The 15,801-nt window shown below is 44.1% G+C and overlaps 2 protein-coding genes across 2 annotated transcripts in view; both read right to left on the minus strand.

The window, feature by feature from the left end:
* LOC309564474 (uncharacterized protein) overlaps positions 1-7,020 on the minus strand; it is a gene marked incomplete at its 3' end in the record, with an annotated part of 139,275 nt that extends 132,255 nt beyond the window's left edge. The window contains exon 1 of the mRNA XM_082269103.1: positions 6,062-7,020. Within this exon, the coding sequence (XP_082125229.1) occupies positions 6,062-7,018 (957 nt within the window). The 5' untranslated portion in view covers positions 7,019-7,020. The remainder of the gene's footprint in view (positions 1-6,061) is intronic.
* A 168-nt stretch (positions 7,021-7,188) lies between these two features.
* On the minus strand, positions 7,189-9,661 carry LOC309564475 (uncharacterized protein; the record flags this gene model as incomplete). Its single annotated transcript, XM_082269104.1, has 5 exons — positions 9,557-9,661; positions 9,076-9,210; positions 8,864-8,987; positions 8,515-8,747; positions 7,189-7,254 (listed from the first exon to the last, which is right to left on the minus strand). The coding sequence occupies exons 1-5, from the start codon at positions 9,650-9,652 to the stop codon at positions 7,189-7,191; spliced, it is 654 nt and encodes a 217-aa protein (XP_082125230.1). The 5' UTR covers positions 9,653-9,661.
* Positions 9,662-15,801: the final 6,140 nt, after the last annotated feature.

The following is a 15,801-nucleotide window of genomic DNA, read 5'->3' on the forward strand; positions in this document are numbered from 1 at the left end:
TCCTATTAATCTTCTCTTGTAGCACACTGGCAACCACATTCTCCAGCCTTAGACCCCTCCAGGTGGTGTCCTGAATTAAGTTATCCTGTTGGCTCCCTAAGCGTATTTTGTTCCCATATCTTTGTACGATTTCTACACTCTTCTCACCTGCCATGAGTCCAGACCCTATTGTTGGACCCCCTTTGGTTACGTTCTTCTTAACTGCCAACTCAACCAATCATTTGCCTGTAATACGCTATTCTCTGAAAAAAAAAAAAGTGTTCTACATCCCGATCCTGAGGAAGGGGCTATTGCAGTGCCATGAAACATGTTGCTGGTGGCCTTGTGACAAATGAATGTATACTTTTAAATGAATCTCAATAGTTCTCATTCTGGATCGTACAATGATACAATGACATCTGTGAGGCTGTTTGATGCCCTGACAATCTTTTTTTTTGCAACCTCAGGCATGCGAGTATATGAACCAGAACTATAGGTTTTTTTTTTATGAAACTGCCTTTTCTGTAGGAGAGGGTCCTTGTCAAAGTCCCTTTTTATATTAGATTCCCTATCAGATTTCCCCTTACATGAGAGTCCCCATCAGAGTCCTCCCTTACATCAGGGTCCCCAGAGTCCTCCCTTACATCGAGGTCCCCAGAGTCCTCCCTTACATCAGGGTCCCCTTTAAAGTCCCTTTTTATATGAAATTCCAAATCAGATTTCCCCTTACAGTGAGGGGAAAAAAAGTATTTGATCCCCTGCGGATTTCGTACGTTTGCTCACTGATAAAGAAATGATCAGTCTATAATTTTAATGGTCGGTTCATTTTACCAGTGAGAGACAGAATAACAACAAAAATATCCAGAAAAACACATTTCAGAAAAGGTATAAATTGATTTGCATTTTAATGAGTTAAATAAGTATTTAATCCCCTATCAATCAGAAATATTTCTGGCTCCCAGGTGTCTTCTATACAGGTAATGAGCTGAGATTAGGAGGACTCTCTGAAAGGGAGTGCTTCTTATCTCAGCTTGTTACCTGTATAAAAGACACCTGTCCACAGAAGCAATCAATAAGATTCCAATCTCCACCATGGGCAAGACCAAAATGGCCTGGCACGCTGTCTCCTTGATGGTCATAGACGTTTCGGCTGGAATCCAGATCTCGCCATTTGACTGGGTTGAAAGAGAACCATCCAGCAGCAGTGAGCTGACCAGAACGTCTTGATTATCATTCAATGCTTGGAAATTTTTATTTGATGTAAGCATATTGGATTTGGGGGGGGTTCGTTTTGTTATATTGTGTTTAATAAAAAACTGCAAGACAGTATTACACTATTGTGCCTCCCATTCCATTTGTTTTTGGTACCGTTTGGTCTCTGAGGAATATCTAAACACAGTGGCCGTCCAGGTGTCAGCAGAGGAGGTCCAGACTCCCAAAGGGTGCAAGCAACCTATGCTTATAGGCACATGATTATTGTAACTCTGGTGAGTGTCCATTCCTAAGGGGATCACTTTTTGGTGTGGTGAAGGTTTATGCCGGATCAGAACACTGAATGCTGAGCACTGGGAGTACCAAAATAATGTTTATGGATTTTCTGATGTGTTTTTTCTAACAAAAAGACTGTATTGAATGTGGATTTTACTTTTTTATGAGGACTGCATTTTTTATATAGTCTTATCCTTTTATGAGGACTGGTTGATTCCCAATATGGTAATACATATTGAGCGCTGCTGAGTGTAACCAATGCTGAGCTTCAATTTTAGTATTTATTACATTGTTTTAAAGACCAGAATGCTGTCCAAGGATGTCAGGGAGAAGATTGAAGACCTACACAAGGCTGGAATGGGTTACAAGACCATCGCCAAGCAGCTTGGTGAGAGGGTGACCACAGTTGGTTGGAAGAAACTCAAAATAACTAAATCTCCCTGTGTATGGTGGTCTAGGCAAGGTCTCACCTTGTAGAGCTTCAATGATCATGAGAATGGTGAGGAATCAGCCTAGAACTACACCGAAGACTCTTGTCAATGACCTTAAGGCAGCTGGGACCATAGTCACCAAGAAAACAATTGGTAACACACTACGCCGCGAAGGACTAAAATCCTGCAGCGCCCGCAAGGTCCCCCTGCTCAGGAAATCACACGTACAGCCCGTCTGAAGTTTTCTAATGAACATCTTAATGATTCAGAGGAGAACTGAATGAAAGTGTTGTGGTCAGATGAGACCAAAATCTAGCTCTTTGACATCAACTCAACTTGCCGTGTTTGGAGGAGGAGGAATGCTGCCTATGACCCCAAGAACACCATCCCCACCGTCACACATGGAGGAGGAAACATTATGCTTTGGGAGTGTTTTTCTGCTAAGGGGACAGGACAACTTTACCAAACTTCATCAACGGGACGATGGACGGGGCCATTTACCATCAAATCTTGGGTGAGAACCTCCTTCCCTCAGCCAGGGCATTGAAAATTGGTCATGGATGGGTCTTCCAACATGACAATGACCAAAACACACGGCCAAGGCAACAAAGCAGTGGCTCAAGAAGAAGAAGCACATTAAGGTCCTGGATTGGCCTAGCCAGACTCCAGACCTTAATCCGACAAAAAATACGTGGAGGGAGCTGAAGGTTCGAGTTACCAAACATCAGCCCCGAAACCTTAATGACTTTGAGAGGATCTGCAGATAGCAGTGGGACAAAATCCCTTCTGAGATGTGTGCAAACCTGGTGGCCAACTACAAGAAACGTCTGACCTCTGTGCTTCCAACTACAAGAAACGTCTGACCTCTGTGCTTCCATCTACAAGAAACGTCTGACCTCTGTGCTTCCATCTACAAGAAATGTCTGACCTCTGTGCTTCCATCTACAAGAAACGTCTGACCTCTGTGCTTCCATCTACAAGAAACGTCTGACCTCTGTGCTTCCATCTACAAGAAACGTCTGACCTCTGTGCTTCCATCTACAAGAAACGTCTGACCTCTGTGCTTCCATCTACAAGAAACGTCTGACCTCTGTGCTTCCAACTACAAGAAACGTCTGACCTCTGTGCTTCCATCTACAAGAAACGTCTGACCTCTGTGCTCCCATCTACAAGAAACGTCTGACCTCTGTGCTCCCATCTACAAGAAACGTCTGACCTCTGTGCTTCCAACTACAAGAAACGTCTGACCTCTGTGCTTCCCAACTACAAGAAACGTCTGACCTCTGTGCTTCCATCTACAAGAAACGTCTGACCTCTGTGCTTCCATCTACAAGAAACGTCTGACCTCTGTGCTTCCAGCTACAAGAAACATCTGACCTCTGTGCTTCCAACTACAAGAAACGTCTGACCTCTGTGCTTCCAACTACAAGAAACGTCTGACCTCTGTGCTTCCATCTACAAGAAACGTCTGACCTCTGTGCTTCCATCTACAAGAAACGTCTGACCTCTGTGCTTCCAACTACAAGAAACGTCTGACCTCTGTGCTTCCATCTACAAGAAATGTCTGACCTCTGTGCTTCCAACTACAAGAAACGTCTGACCTCTGTGCTTCCATCTACAAGAAACGTCTGACCTCTGTGCTTCCATCTACAAGAAACGTCTGACCTCTGTGCTTCCAGCTACAAGAAACATCTGACCTCTGTGCTTCCAACTACAGGAAACGTCTGACCTCTGTGTTTCCAACTACAAGAAACGTCTGACCTCTGTGCTTCCATGTACAAGAAACGTCTGACCTCTGTGCTTCCAACTACAAGAAACGTCTGACCTCTGTGCTTCCAGCTACAAGAAACGTCTGACCTCTGTGCTTCCAACTACAAGAAACGTCTGACCTCTGTGCTTCCAACTACAAGAAACCTCTGGCCTCTGTGCTTCCATCTACAAGAAACGTCTGACCTCTGTGATTGCCAACAAGGGTTTCTCCACCAACTACTAAGTCATGTTTTGTGAAGGGGATCAAATACTTTATTTCACTTATTACAATGCATATCAATTTATAATGTTTTTGAAATGCGTTTTTCTGGATATTTTTGTTGTTATTCTGTCTCTCACTGGTAAAATAAACCGACCAATAAAATTATAGACTGATCATTTCTTTGTCAGTGGGCAAACTTACAAAATCAGCAGGGGGTCAATTACTTTTTTCCCTCACTGTGCATGAAATTTACCATCATATCCCCCTTACATCGGAGTCCCCATGAGAGTCCTGCCTTACATTGGAGTCCCCATCAAAGTCTGTTCTTTTATGAAGATTCTCCATCAGATTCTCTCTTACATGAGATTCCATATCGGAATCCCCTCTTACATTAGGATCCCCATCACAGACTCCTCCTCTACATCAGAGTCCGCTTGAGTCCATCTTCACCTCACAATCTTGCTGTGAGGCTGAGAGCCTGAAGAGCCCAGGTGTAAGGCTGTAGCAGCAGGTGGAGGTAAAGCAGGTCTGGGCGGAGGAAAACCTGTCCTCCTGTAAATGCAGGGGAAAGCGTGTGATTGGTTGCTGAGGATGCAACCAAAGAAGGTACAATGGACAGTGCAGCCAGGGGAGCCTTCACTGGAGACCAGGAAGTGGAGGAATTATGGATGATGGAGAGAAACAGAGATCAAAAGCTGACCTGAGGAGCCAGCTGAGAGGTCACTGACCCTAGCTGTAGACCCGATATAATCTTGCAGCAGACTGTATTTGGAGACCATTGTTCTAGATGGAGAGCAGATAAAAGGACCGATGCTTTTTTGCCTGGACTCACTTGTGACTACCTTCCTTATCCCACTGACCTCTGTCTCCTCATCTAATCTGCTTATGTAGCACTACGCCCTAGAGGGCCGCTGATATTGGGGCCCCTATTCCTGCACATATTTTTTTACTTTCATTTAGAAACAGGGAATTAGTCCATGGGCTTGTTTTTTGGGGGAAAACAACTTGGTGGGAGTAGAGGGATTATGGGATGCCCAACTTGACTCAAAAAAAAACGACTTGAGGACAGCTTCCTCCACTATATACAAAGAAAAATGACAAACCCTTGACTGTATTCCCTCCGAAACTCTAACTCTCTTGATTTGTCAAAGTGGAATTCCTCTTATAGAAGTTCTGTGTCCCCTTAGTGGAATTTTAGCAAAGTTACAAACTTGCAAGAGCTCTATGTCCCATTCTTGAGAATATTAGCCCACCTGGCTGCTTGGTAAAGTATCCCAGAACAAGAGATTGGGTTTAATGATTACACTGTCCCAGAAAAGCTTGCTGGATGTTGCATCTGGCAGCCTTCTCCCTTATTGGCCTGGGAGGTATAGAGATACTCAAACTGCCCCTTAAATCCTGTTGCTTTGGATAAGACTTCTGTTCAGGCCCCCTGCTGTTCAGTTCCTCCCATGCTAGCCAGGGTATCTCCTAGAAGATACTGAATGGTAGTGAAAATCCCTCTGTCCTTACTTCCTTCCTCAGCTCCAGCCTGAAGGCAGAGCCCCCTCAGCCCCGGGGTCCCCTCCCAGGCTACACGACATCCAGCCTCAGCACTCCATCGTCCACCTGCCTCCAACCTCCTGCTGGCCAGGCTCCACAATATTTATGGGCTAACCCAGCAAACCTACCGGGGGATTGGCCAGATTCCAACAAATATGCAGATCACAGCCCCTTTGCCTCCACCCACTAGCTTCTAGAAAATTCCAGCAGCTTCTAGAATCAGTGGGAGATACCAGAAACCTGACCTGTAGAGTCCTCCAGCCTGACCTACAATTACCCAGACTCACACAGCGACTGCTACACTTACTATTGGTATACTGAACTTGTGTTTGTTAATGTCCATTGTATTCATAGGTACACACGTATGATTTCTCAGATATTTGTATAAATCCATGCCTGATGGAGGTAACTAAGTGTTTGGGAAAGATTACGGCACAAAATATACTCAACAAAAAGGTAATGACTCCATTTTTATTTTCCTGCTATCAATGGCCAACACGGGACAACACTTCATTAATGGCTTCGGTGATCTCTGATCTCCTTATGAAGTGTTGCATTATGAAGATCAGCCATGTGTTTGAGGTGCATCCCAAGGTGTGCTTCTCCCCAGTGTGAGATCTCTCATGTACAGCCAAATATAATTTCATTTAGAAGACATGGGTTGGGTTGAGTGGGATCTCTTATGTACAGTAAGATTGCACTTGCGCGAAAAACATTTCCCGCACTCCGAACAACAAAACGGCTTCTCCCCCGTGTGAGTCATCTGATGTCTGATAAGTTCTAGTTTCTGCGTAAAACTTCTCTCGCACTCAGAACAGGAAAAGGGCTTCTCCCCCGTGTGAAACTTCTTATGTTTGTAAAGATAGGTCCTGTCTGAAAAACATTTCCCGCACTCAGGACAGGAATACGGCTTCTCCCCCGTGTGAGACCTCTGATGTGTGAGAAGTGTTGCTTTATCCAGATAACTCTGCCCGCATTCAGCACAGGAATACGGCTTTGTGCCCGAATGATATAGCTGATGTCTGATATATTGGGATTTCAACAGATAACCTTTTCCGCACTCAGAGCAGGAATACGGTTTCTCCCCCCTGTGAGCTTTCTGATGCAAGTGAAGATAGGAGGCATCTGAAAAGCACTTCCCGCACTCGGGGCATGAATACGGCTTCTCTCCAGTGTGAGACCTCCAATGCTTAGTAAGACTCCCTTGATATAGAAAACATTTCCCGCACTCAGAACAGGAATACGGCTTCTCACCTGTGTGAGCTCTCTGATGTCTGGAAAGATGGGATTCATATGAAAAGCATTTCCCGCACTCAGAACACGGATACGACTTCTCCCCTGTGTGAATTCTCTCGTGTTTAGCAAGATCTATTTTACGTAGAAAACCTTTACCGCACTCACGGCAGGAATACGGCTTCTCGTCCATGTGAGATTTTCTATGCACGTGTAGACTGGATTTAAAGCTAAATAGCTTCCCGCACTCAGGACAGGGAAACTTCTTATCTGTTAGGACGGCATCACCGCTCACAGAATAGGGGTCCACAGGATAAGCGGCGTATGATAGTCCAGACGGGTTTTCTGCTTGATGAGATTGAGAAGTCAACATGTTTTCTCGTAGGCAGGATTCTGAGGTTGCTGGGTTTTTCCTTGGACAAGATTGGGCGGTTGTCAGGTCTTCATCTGCACAACAATGGGAGGTTGCCAGGTTCTCTCTTGGACAATATCGGGAGATTTCCGGAGCTTCTCCTGGACAATTCAGTGGGATATCCCTATTTTCTACTTTGCAGTTTGCAGACAAATTGAGGTTATCCTCTGAGGTTTTCTTGACTTCCCATCTATGTGCTTAAATATAAAGAACAAAAAGAAAAAGGTTATTGTTGGACATGAGATGACCAGTGAAGGTGACTCAAGATTCAGGATGTGGACACATCAATCAGCTTTGTTTCTGAGGATCTTCTGATTCCACCCCCAGGGTAATTGGTAAATGGACTGTGTAAGATACAACGGTTAGGACTATATAGTATCAGAAATTTGTAATGCACAAAGTAGAGTATATAGTGCAGGGGTCAGGAGTATGTAATGTACAACATAGAGTATATAGTGCAGGGGTCAGGAGTATGTAATATACAACATAGAGTATATAGTGCAGGAGTCCGGATTATGTAATGTACAACATAGAGTATATAGTGCAGGGGTCAGGACTATGTAATGTACAGCATGGAGTATATAGAGCAGGGGTCAGGAGAATGTAATGTACAACATAAAGTATATAGTGCAGGGGTCAGAAGTATGTAATGTACAACATAGAGTATATAGTGCAGGGGTCAGGAGTATGTAATGTACAGCATAAAGTATATAGTGCAGGGGTCAGAAGTATGTAATGTACAACATAGAGTATATAGTGCAGGGGTCAGGAGTATGTAATGTACAGCATAAAGTATATAGTGCAGGGGTCAGGAGTATGTAATGTACAGCATAGAGTATATAGTGCAGGGGTCAGGACTACATACTGTACAAAAAAAAAAAAAAAAAAAGAGATCCTGCTAGACCTGGGCATGGAACAGAAGAGTGAAAGCATACGCCTCCAATGCCTAGAAGGGGCAACATCTATGTTGAAGATCAACATTTTTCTGCCAGATGAACCCCAGAATCTCCATAAATCCAGTCTAGAGACATAAATTGTGTCTGCAGCACAGAGAAGGAAGATTATCCAAGAGAAATACAGGAATACAGGACGGGAAACACAGCTCAGGAAAGTGACCAGGGGATTACAGGTTGATATCACCCAGTCCCCGCCCTACTCTGGACCAATCAGTGAGCAGTATGGGTGGAGGAATGTATTTAGTGTTAATGACCCACCTGTGCTGATCTCTGTAGGAGTGCCCTCCTCTATAAATGTCCCCGTTATTCCATCCTCCTCCATAGACTGCTGATCATCCCTCACATACGTCTCTTCTTCTTCTGCTTTAACCTCAGCTTTTATATCTATCAGATTTTCACCCTAAAGAGAAGGAGAGAGAATATCATCTGTAAAATATAAGCTAACATAAAAAATAAACGCATTTTCACAAGTCCATGTTTTAGATGCTCCGTTCAACCAACCTTGTAATGGTGAGGGATGGTGTGACCTTCCTGTGTGGAATCCCCGGAATACAGAGGACGGGGACATCTCTCTGGTGGGTTCCTGGTATTAGGTGGCTCCATCATATTCTTGTGTCCTTCTATAAAATCGTTCATCACTCCATACTCCTCATCCTCCTCTTTATACTCTTCTTTAATATCAATATTATTATCCCCATGACATCTCTCTGGTGGGTTCCCATTACTGGATCCATCTGTAGGAAACAAACACACTGACTGAATACATTGTTTCTATGTGTTTATCAGATGATGGGAGATCTAGGTGGACCCTCCGTACTGCTCTCTCCTTTACAATAAAGTCTCCTCTTACCCGGTGATGTGAGGGGCGGCTGATTCTCCATCATGACGTCCTTGTAGAGATCCTTGTGTCCTTCTAAATACTCCCACTCCTCCATGGAGAAATAGACAGTGACATCCTGACACCTTATAGGAACCTGACACACACAATGATACAGTCACCATCCAGACACATCCCTTGTCTGTTACTGGATAATGTCCCAGAATTCCCAGAATCCTCCTCACCTCTCCTGTCAGCAGCTCCATCATCTTCTTGGTGACTTCTAGAATCTTCTGCATGTTGTGTCTCTCAGGATTTAGGGAGTCACATGGAGGCACTGTGATGGTCATATGATCACCTGACTTCAGAAGAGGAAATCTCTGTATTGGAGAACCAATAAGAATATCATGTTAGAATCCCAGAATCCTCCTCACCTCTCCGGTCAGGTCTTTGTATTACTAACAGAGATAAGAGTGATGTCATGTGACCTCCTAGAATCCTCCTCACCTCTCCGGTCAGGTCTGTGTTTTATTAATAGAGCTAAGAGTGATGTCATGTGACCTCCCAGAATCCTCCTCACCTCTCCGGTCAGGTCTGTGTATTATTAATAGAGATAAGAGTGATGTCATGTGACCTCCCAGAATCCTCCTCACCTCTCCGGTCAGGTCTGTGTTTTATTAATAGAGATAAGAGTGATGTCATGTGACCTCCCAGAATCCTCCTCACCTCTCCGGTCAGCAGGTAGATGATCTCCAGGGTGAGGTTTAGTATCTTCTCAGTCATGTGACTCCGGTCCTCCTCCATCCTCATTGGTGACGTCATTTGATCTATACAGGTATCCTTGTAGAAGGATAACTTTGGGAAATGAAGGTAAGAATTATTCGGATGGTATTGGTCACACAATGATAGGATGTTGATATGGGGAAGGGGGGGGGGGGCGGGGAATGGGAGGGTTGCTGTACATTGAAGAACGACTGCCCCCATGGGAACACATTTAGTCTGGACTGTTTGGTGTTTTCTACATTAATAAACCCAGTATCCAGGACATTGTACAGGGTGGTGGTGGGTTCCTGGTGTTCTGAATTCCAGCACGGGAGCTGCCAGACCCTATGACATGGGAAGGTATTGGACTATCTCCCTGTATGTATAGCACTGACCCCTGACTAACCGTTAGGCAATTCTTCGCAAACAGACCGCATCTAAACTGGAGTGCCCGCCAAGGGGTGAAGGACTGTCTTTCATTCCACATTGTATCTTGGAGAATTTTATTTGACCAGTGAGATGGTGAGAAGGTGAAGCTTGCCTCCATTTCCTGGGAGGAGTTCTGAAATGTAAGTGTAGGTGGGAGGACCATCAAAGACCAAGAGCCCCCCTCCCTACCTTATAGTCTCCCTGAGATCTACAGCCGTCTCTTCTCTCAGAGCCCTGCAGCCCACCAACCCTATCAAGTGCCCAAAGACCTTAATCTACACTACCCCCCAAAATCCTTCCTTAAGGGGGGGGGGGGTCTCCTTACCCCCTTAGAGGCCCTTCAGCTCCTCTACGTCCCTCAGAATCCTCAGTAATTTCCTCCCTCTGACATCCATGATGGAACATATTCTACATGGCAGGCTGGGAAATATCTTCTTCCTCCTGACCAGCAATGTAAAGAGCTCTATGCTCCATACTCCTGACATCTGCACTCCATCATTGTGTAATGACTGCCCATTGGCTGCTTGTGTAGTGTAATAATTGCCCAGGTGAGGAGTACAAAGACAAGTGTGTCTTGCCTACAGTCAAGCATGGTGGTGGGAGTGTCATGGTCTGGGGCTGCATGAGTGCTGCTGGCACTGGGGAGCTACAGTTCATTGAGGGAAAAACCTGAAGAAAGATTTTTCATTTTTCAATCAGGGATGGAGATGGCTGTGCCTTACAGGCTGGCGCCTCATTTAAAGTCCCATTTTGTCTTTACTACATCTACCAAAGGGGTGGAAGTGCATGCTTCTCAGTTAATCATTTTTAGTTTGCACCCTATTACTATTACCCAGCCAATTACAGCTATGATACATTTAGACCAGTCATAGATGGGAGCAGGTTGGGGGGAGGATCGGGCCACCTCCAGGCCCACCTGTTTCCAATCCATTAGCAACCATGTGCTTCCACTGTGGAGACACTCAAATTTATTAGTGTTAGGACTGCAAGTTACACAGCGTGCCGTGAAGGGGCCTTGCAGCTTACACATGCCTTTTCAAATGTGTGTCAACTAAACCCCTGTTTTTAACCTACATTGTTAGACAGGTTTATTCGGTTGGTTGGCAGCCTGGTGGGTGAGTATACCAAACTAGGGGCTGGCTGTTTTCCATGCACCTCTTTTAGGCCCCTTTTTCTTCAGTTTTTTCATATACAGGGATGGAGACGCAAAGCATCACCTAATTGTGCCTCATGTAAAGTCCCAAACTACCTAGATTTCTCACAGTTCATTGAGGGAACCACGAATGCCAACATGTACTGTGACATACTGAAGCAGAGCATGATCCCCTCCCTTCAGAGACTGGGGGGCAGGGCAGTATTCCAACATAACGACCCCAAACACCTCCAAGATGACCACTGCCTTGCTAAAGAAGCTGAGGGTAAAGGTGATGGACTGGCCAAGCATGTCTCCAGACCTAAACCCTATTGACCATCTGTGGGGCTCCTCAAACAGAAGGTGGAGGAGCGCAAGGTCTCTAACATCCACCAGTTCTGTGATGTCATCATGGAGGAGGGGAAGAGGACTCCAGTGACAACCTGTGAAGCTCTGGTGAACTCCATGCCCAAGAGGGTTAAAGCAGTGCTGGGAAATAATGGCGGCCACACAAAATATTGACACGTTGGGCCCAATTTGGACATTGTCACTTAGAGGTGTACTCACTTTTATCAGATACTGTATGTACATACTAAATAACGATTTATCCTAAAACAAAGCAATTCAATTTTAAAAGTAATCGATTTTTTAATATAACGAATCTCTATACTCTAAAGAAATAACAAATTATTTGAAAACTAATTAACGTAACGTACTGGAAATAACAGAACTAAATTATGTATTTTACGAAGGAAAACTAAACCAAGTTTCCAGGTCTATTTCTGCCCCTGAAGGGGTTAATCTAGGTTTCCACACTATATATGTGTGTATTATCATCTGCTGGAGATAAAAGAGGTCACAGTGACTATGGAGGAAGAGGACGGACATGACGGGGGGGTTACTGTGTGTAAATAGAAAATAAGATCTTATTACCTCCTCAGCTGCCAATTCCAACAATGACTCCTCTCTACTTCCTCCCGACTCACCTCTGACCCGGAACTTTCTATTTATACCTTGACATCACTTCCTGTCTGTACCCTGACATCACTTCCGGTCCTCCATAGAGACTTCCTGTCTGTAGGTATCACAGGGACTTCCTGTGAGTGTTCCACTCTCTTTACATGAGGCCACCACCTTGTGGAGAATATAGAAACTGCGGCCATCGTTTTTTTTAACTTTTAAATTTTTATTGGAATTTTAATTTAACAATTTCAACATCATTTATTCTTTTCAAACTTCCTCATTGTATCCGTTATGTTTCTGTGTTTTTTTTTTTTTTTTACACATCCAAAATTTTTAATTTTTAAAATAATGAATGTCTGTGAAATTTGGAAAGGTTTTAAAAAAAGTGTAAAATGGAAGAAGGTTATGCAAGAAAAAGCCTAGAAAAAGATGGAATTTGCATGGAAATTCACCTACATGGGGGGGAGGAGACCCTTGTCATGGGGCCTTGCTGGGAGGGGGGGGGGGTATTTTTTCGGAGGAATGGAGATGGACCTTTCATATGGTGTACAGTATCTCCTCCTCATTTGTTGGGAACATGACGTTATATTGGAGGAATGGAGATGGACCTTTCATATGGTGTACAGTATCTCCTCCTCATTTGATGGGAACATGACGTTATATTGAGGAATGGAGATGGACCTTTCATATGGTGTATACAGTATCTCCTCCTCATTTGTTGGGAACATGACGTTATATTGAGGAATGGAGATGGACCTTTCATATGGTGTACAGTATCTCCTCCTCATTTGATGGGAACATGACGTTATATTGAGGAATGGAGATGGACCTTTCATATGGTGTACAGTATCTCCTCCTCATTTGTTGGGAACATGACGTTATATTGAGGAATGGAGATGGACCTTTCATATGGTGTACAGTATCTCCTCCTCATTTGTTGGGGACATGACGTTATATTGAGGAATGGAGATGGATCTTTCATATGGTGTACAGTATCTCCTCCTCATTTGTTGGGAACATGACGTTATATTGAGGAATGGAGATGGACCTTTCATATGGTGTACAGTATCTCCTCCTCATTTGTTGGGGACATGACGTTATATTGGGGAATGGAGATGGACCTTTCATATGGTGTACAGTATCTCCTCCTCATTTGTAGGGAACATGATGTTATATTGAGGAATGGAGATGGACCTTTCATATGGTGTACCGTATCTCCTCCTCATTTGTTGGGAACATGACGTTATATTGGAGGAATGGAAATGGACCTTTCATATGGTGTACAGTACATCCTCCTCATTTGTTGGGGACATGACGTTATATTGAGGAATGGAGATGGACCTTTCATATGGTGTACAGTATCTCCTCCTCATTTGTTGGGGACATGACGTTATATTGGGGAATGGAGATGGACCTTTCATATGGTGTACAGTATCTCCTCCTCATTTGTAGGGAACATGACGTTATATTGAGGAATGGAGATGGACCTTTCATATGGTGTACAGTATCTCCTCCTCATTTGTTGGGGACATGACGTTATATTGGAGGAATGGAAATGGACCTTTCATATGGTGTACAGTACATCCTCCTCATTTGTTAGGGACATGACGTTATATTGAGGAATGGAGATGGACCTTTCATATGGTGTACAGTATCTCCTCCTCATTTGTTGGGGACATGACGTTATATTGAGGAATGGAGATGGACCTTTCATATGGTGTATACAGTACGTCCTCCTCGTTTGTTGGGAACATGACGTTATATTGGAGGAGTGGAGATGGACCTTTCATATGGTGTACAGTATCTCCTCCTCATTTGTTGGGAACATGACGTTATATTGGAGGAGTGGAGATGGACCTTTCATATGGTGTACAGTATCTCCTCCTCATTTGTTGGGGACATGACGTTATATTGAGGAATGGAGATGGACCTTTCATATGGTGTACAGTATCTCCTCCTCATTTGTTGGGAACATGACGTTATATTGGAGGAGTGGAGATGGACCTTTCATATGGTGTACAGTATCTCCTCATTGGTTGGGAACATTGCATTTGTTCCCCTGTCCGTGGAATCATCAAGCCCCATAGGAGAGACGAAACATGTCGGAGGTCGTGGCTTGGATGGAGTCTGGGCTGAAGCTGCTCTTACTTCATATTACGGAGGTTTGTGTGATGTGCGGCACCCGGGACTTTCACTTTTTCCTTTTTGGAAGAAGAACTGACCTTTCTGACCCTTGCCCAGGCACTTTGGAGACCTTTTTACGTGGAACCCCAGACAATTGATTTTTGGGATGGGGTAGACAGGGATTAGAACCTCTGTTGGAGTTTTTGTGGTCTCCATCTCCTGCTTGTGGTGGTTATCCCCCATTTCTTGTCCCATAGACATGGGAAACCTCCCTAAAAAATGGAAAACCCACCCCCGTCATTGGAACAGATGTCCTTCCTTTGACATTCCTCCTCATCTGCTATGATATTGACATCCGGTAAATTTCGGGGGAACCCTTTCGTTTTTTTTTCCTGGTGACAACTGTAATTGGGATGAAGAGTGATGGTGGATCCATCAAAAGGCTGTGACCTCCTCTCTTCATGTTATCAGGAACTAAAAAGGTTTCGGCCAAAGTTCTAACGTCACCGTAACCTCAACTTCCTGTTCAGCTAAGATCACTGTGATTGGCTCATGGTGGAGATCACATGATGGGGAAACACTCCCCATTGGTTCCTGCAAGATCCAAAGATGCTGACCAGTGTGGTGAACAGAAAGGTTACATTCATCAATAAAACACTTTCCACACTATGGACAGGAAAGAGGTTTTTGACCCGTGTGACTACTCTGATGTCTAAGAAGTTTTCCCGTATAGGTGAAAGTTTCCCGCACTCTGAGCATGACAAAAGATGATAACCCATGTGCCTTCTCTGGTGAATAGCAAGTTTACGTTTATTAATGAAACACTTTCCACACAAGGGAAAGGAAATAGGAAGCTGACCCGTGTGACTACTCTGATGTCTAAGACGTTTTCCATTGTAGGTGAAAGTTTTCCGCACTCTGAGCATGATAAAAGACGATCACTCATGTGACTTCTCTAAAGAACAGCAAGGTCAATGTAATACTTTCCACACTATGGACAGGAAAGAGGTCCTTGACCCATGTGACTACTCTGATGTCTAAGAAGTTTTCCTTTATAGGTGGAACATTTCCCGCACTCTGAGCATGACAAAAGATGCTCACCCATGTGGCTTCTCTGAGGAACAGCAAGATAACGCTTATCCATGAAACACTTTCCACACTATTGACAAGAACTAGGAAGCTGACCCGTGTGACTACTCTGATGTCTAAGAAGCTTTCCTTTATAGGTGAAACATTTCCCACACTCTGAGCATGACAAAAGATGATTACCCATGTGACTTCTCTAGGGAACAGCAAGGTAACATTTATCGACATTTTGAAACACTTTCCGCACTATGGAGAGGAGAGAGGGTGCCGACTTGTGTGACTTTTCTGGCATGTAAAGAGTTTTCCTTTATATGTAAAAGTTTCCCGCACCCTGAGCATGCTAAAAGATGATTACCCATGTGACTTCTCTGGTGAACAGCAAGGTCACATTTATCAGTGAAACACTTTCCACACTGTGAACAGGAAAGTGGACCTCGACCTGTGTGACTATTCTGATGTCTAAATTTTTCTTTAT

The sequence above is a fragment of the Pelophylax lessonae genome, assembly GCF_965119305.1.
Source record: "Pelophylax lessonae genome assembly, chromosome: 9".
NCBI lineage: Eukaryota > Metazoa > Chordata > Amphibia > Anura > Ranidae > Pelophylax > Pelophylax lessonae.